The sequence below is a fragment of the Amphimedon queenslandica genome, unplaced genomic scaffold, assembly GCF_000090795.2.
Source record: "Amphimedon queenslandica unplaced genomic scaffold, v1.1 AMPQUscaffold_13510, whole genome shotgun sequence".
In the NCBI taxonomy this organism is placed as follows: domain Eukaryota; kingdom Metazoa; phylum Porifera; class Demospongiae; order Haplosclerida; family Niphatidae; genus Amphimedon; species Amphimedon queenslandica.
The window spans coordinates 484,999-489,889 of NW_003546254.1; the positions used below are offsets into that span (position 1 = coordinate 484,999).

The 4,891-nt window shown below is 35.5% G+C and overlaps 1 protein-coding gene across 1 annotated transcript in view; it reads right to left on the reverse strand.

The window, feature by feature from the left end:
• The window catches only part of LOC109589994 (uncharacterized), a 2,090-nt gene extending 1,404 nt beyond the window's left edge, over positions 1 to 686 (reverse strand). The window contains exons 1-2 of the mRNA XM_020005960.1: positions 461 to 686; positions 4 to 409 (exon numbers count right to left, since the gene is read on the reverse strand). Coding sequence (XP_019861519.1) covers positions 4 to 409; positions 461 to 484 — 430 coding nt within the window. The 5' untranslated portion in view covers positions 485 to 686. The remainder of the gene's footprint in view (positions 1 to 3; positions 410 to 460) is intronic.
• Between the last annotated feature and the right edge of the window lie 4,205 nt (positions 687 to 4,891).

The following is a 4,891-nucleotide window of genomic DNA, read 5'->3' on the forward strand; positions in this document are numbered from 1 at the left end:
CACATGTAGTGTGAGGCTTTTCATCAATAGGGCATATCTTTTTCTTCTGATGAGTGGTACAGTAATAGTGCTCCTCATCACATTTGTACCAAATACCATAACTGCAATCAGTTTTAGTACAGGCTGTTGCAACACACGGTCTACGTCCGTACCGTCCATCTATTGGGCATTTGTCTTTCTTTTTGTGTGAGGTACACAAATGATGTTTGTTTTCACATTTGTGCCATACTCCAGAGTCACAGTCAGTTTTATTGCATGATTTAACTTCACATGGTCTACGCTCATCAGCATCTATTGGGCAGGTCTTTTGCTTTTGGTGGAGATCGCAAAAGTGATGCCTCTTCCAACATTTGTACCAGATACCATATTTGAAAAACTTTGTTTCACATGCCTCAACTTGACAAGTTTCCTAAATATCAATTACCAATACTAATATTATAATATTATTATTTTGGCCTACCGGCTTAGATTCACTGAGTCCCATATTGAAACAGTATTATCAAACGAATAGTATTACTAATCCTACCGTATTCTACTCTCTCTATCTCACTTATCTTTATACTTTGCAGGTCAATAATAGCTAGCAACTGTTGTACGCTTGCCATAAATTTCACTTAATGAAGTAAACCTGACGTCAAGTGATAGCTGGGGACTATGTACACGTCAGCTCATTCCCACGATAAGCAGGTGAGAGAACATGCATACATGCACGTACATGTACATACAGCATGTAATACACTAGTATCAGTCTCTGTATTGTTGTATACATTATTCATTGGTATTGGTTGCTCTGTTATGATTGAGCTAAGAGCTCTGTAGAGTGATTGTTACCTCCTTCTCTCCACCACACACCTCCTCCTCTTATCCTCCCTCCCATCGACTAACTGTAAACATTGTTTTTATTAAAAATGATTATAAAAATATAATAATGTAATACATAATATAGTATATATAGAGTATTGCAGCATAGTAAGTATAAAAATTGCAGCATAGTACTAAATAATAGCAGCTTGTTACATATACCATCTATTACAGTATATCCATTACTAATGTAATGAGCAATAAAAAGTTTATGCCTTATAGCATTTACTAAGCAGCATTTATGTACTACTAAGTCTTTCTTCTATATTGTGGGTGGCTAGGACAGCGAGCCTGCCTTTGATGAGAGTGGCAATAGGTATGCTCTTTATTGCAGGTATGAGATCTTCCAGAAATAGCGACCTTTATGAGATTTGTCCTGGTGCTACTGGTTCTTTGCAACAAGTTCAATCATTTGTTGGTGATCATTATTTCTGTGAATCAGCAGTTGCTACTAATGTAAAACAGCTAAAGCAATTGTACACATCTGATCCACTCTGGGATGGTCAAGGTTGTAGTTCTGCTGAATCACCTTGTTGTAATGTTACTGGTATCCCATGGTTTCACAGAGACTATGGTAACACTACCACTACTGACTATATTGAGTTGTGGGTGTGTGGAGATAAGGGAACCGCTAATAAAAATGCTCCTGTTAGCTATTATGAGATTTATGTCCAGTAGAACAGTTTTTATTTTAAACCTTTTTCTTAGCTTTAGTTAGTAGTTATAGCTTTTTTCTGTTATGGAACAGTCATATTTAATGTAATGTTGAATTATTTACAATAATTGTGCGTTCCTTGCTTCTTTTCCCAATGAACTCAATTGAACTAATAATTAGAGAAAATTATGCATTTTTTTGTTCAGCAACTGTAATCGCAAGAGTTTTATGTCGCACTTCATTTTGGAAATTTCGGAACCAAATATACACAACAGAAAATGAAATCAGCCAATCTCTTAAGTACATTTAAATACACCCTTCAGCAAGACAAGTTTTATTATACATTTGATAAACTGTTGCTCCGACATAAACTACACTGTCTCTGTATTTATATGTAGGGAGTAGGTTGTAAGTCCATTAAACTATTGTACAACTTCTATGCTTCTATATACAGTAACAAGAGTACTCTTGACAGTAAGTATATTACTTTTTTGATTCCTGTGCTGCAATTGACATCATAATTTAGTCTGTTCCAATTCTTATATTGACATTTGTTATACACACTGATTAACAAACCTCTATTACCAAATATTGGTTTATTTTCAAGGTGAAAAATTTTCACGAATCTTGCATTTCTAAGATTTTGTGGGATAAATTTTTGTGAATTGCTTGCAGACTGCACCACGTGGCAATGGAGAGCAGAATTTTGCGGTGAAAAATTTTCGTGAATGATCAAACAGTGAAATTTGCAAAAATATTTTACCACAAAAATAAACCGGTATATACGGTATAATTATAGTAGTAAAATGCTAATTGGTGTACTACTGCTTATGATTGTTATTCATTACACATCCAGTTACAATAAACCTACTCATGCTTGTCTACTCATAGCATTCCTAGCGCTGCCTTAATTTATAGAGCAGTATTCTCTACATTAGTTAAGAATGCTATACACATATACCCCTACAGATATTGTTTGTAGTATCAAATGTATCAAGCAATATTAGAATTACTGATAACCAATGAAGTAAGTATATAGTACTATAAGTATATAATATATAGTTTTATATTAAAAGGAAATTCAGCTGATGAATTTTAGATATAATCTTTGATATAATTTGTGTTCTAAAACTATTTTAATATTTTTAGCATTTTACTTTTACAGGAGTCAGAGCCTGACCAATTACATCAAAGCTTTCTATTTACTTTATGAACATGAAGTCTTCTGTAATTGCTGTGTAGTAACTAGTAAAGTCTAATAATTTTTGTTACATATGCTTATACTGTTGCTACATCTGTGCCTAAGATAAGTGTATGTGATTCGTATAGATGTGTGAAGTTATTAACGAATACAAAGGAAGTCACCTGATTTAATGAATATGTAGTAGGCTATATATAGATTACTTTTCTTCCAGTTGTATTATTATAACAGAAGTAACAATGGAGAGCCACATTGAAGAAAATCAATATTCCACAGCTGATGAAGTGATGTACGAAATGAAGGCACTACCTTCCAGTCAAGAGCCAGAGCTACAGTGTCAAGCACAACCTCAACACAGCAAGAAATACACTGAAGACAAATGGGTGCTTCGTATAATGTCAATAGTGCTAGTCGTTATATTGGTGTTGCTTGTTGTTATAGTATTTATGTGTGGCTTTATAATATCACAATCATCTCCTGCTGAATGTAGCACTACTGCTGCTGGTCTGACTGCTACTGACAATCGATTGTACCAGTTGTTTAATCACTCACTCATTTACTTTGCTCAAGAAATTCATAAGAGCATTGGTAATATTGCCAATGGAACAACTAACAGCACCCAAGCTTTAGTGCAGGGCAGCATTGAACAATTGGCCCTTCTAGTTGAAACTGTTCAAGAAATTAGCAGGAATATCAATAGTACACACTATGATACCAATGAACTCCTTTCTCGTATTACTAATGTTACTCACGTCAATAATGCACTTGCTTGGAACCACACAAAAGCTCTTTCTCTGATTGAAACCTCGTTGAACAACAACACAGATTTATTGAAAGCATTTGCTGCATCTAATAGTGATTCTCTTACTAACATTGTTAACACTCTCTCTAATATACAAGACACCAGTACCTCTACTGCTGGAGTGGTTGATGATATACTACTAATAGCACAACAACTATTAGTACTACACAATGTTTCTATTGCACTACCTACCTCTTGTAAGGAGATCCAACAGGGACAACCTAGCAGTCCATCTGGTGTGTATGATCTATTGGTCACTGCTAATGGCACCAGTTCATATTCTGCTTACTGTAATATGGAGGAGTTGTGTGGTTCAAGAGGAGGATGGACAAGACTAGCATATCTGGATATGAGTGACTCTACAGTGAACTGTCCTTCTGGGTTTAGACTGTACCAGTCAGGAGGAGTTAGAGCTTGTGGTAGAGCAACATCAAGTGGAGGCAGTTGTACATCAGTTCAGTTCCCATCTAATGGTATCAATTATTCTCAGGTGTGTGGTAGAGTAACTGGATATCAATATGGATCTCCTGATGCAGTTGACCATAATTTTGGTTCTAATCACAATAATTTGAATGGTGATTATGTTGATGGTGTTAGTATCACTCGTGGGTCTCCTCGTCAACATGTTTGGACACTAATAGCTGGCGTTGGTGAAACAAACAGCATCCCTAATAATATCTGTCCTTGTGCTACCTCCTCTACACAACAAGTTCAATCATTCATTGGTGATCATTATTTCTGTGAATCAGGGGTTATTCCTATATGGACAGAGCAATTGTATACATCTGATCCACTCTGGGATGGTCAAAGTTGTGGTTCTGCTGAATCACCTTGTTGTAATGTTCCTGGTATCCCATGGTTTCACAGAGACTATGGTAACACTACCACTACTGACTATATTGAGTTGAGGGTGTGTGGAGATGAGGAAACTTATAATGAAGACACTCCTGTTAGCTATTATGAGATTTATGTTCAGTAGAACAATTAATGTTTGCAACAGTTGCAAGTTTTTATTTTGTTATTAAGTTGCTTTGTAGTTTGATTATAGTCAAGCATTGTTTTTGTTTTGATTCAAAATATATTCTAAAAAGGTATAAAACTTTAACGACCCAGCCAAAACAAGCTATCATGCAGAGCACCTCAGGGATCAACAGAGTAACTGTTGATAAATGAGGACAGGCTATACATTTTAAATAGAAATGATACTAGAACAAAAAAATTAAAAAAATTATTTAGTGTAGGGTTGAGCCTCTGTTGGATTTGAACCTATGAAATGAATTCAAACAAGCCCCTGTAGGGTTGCATGACCATTGAAACACCAACATGTCAACCCTACACTGCAGGTATATTTGTCCCAATCATTGTCATTACT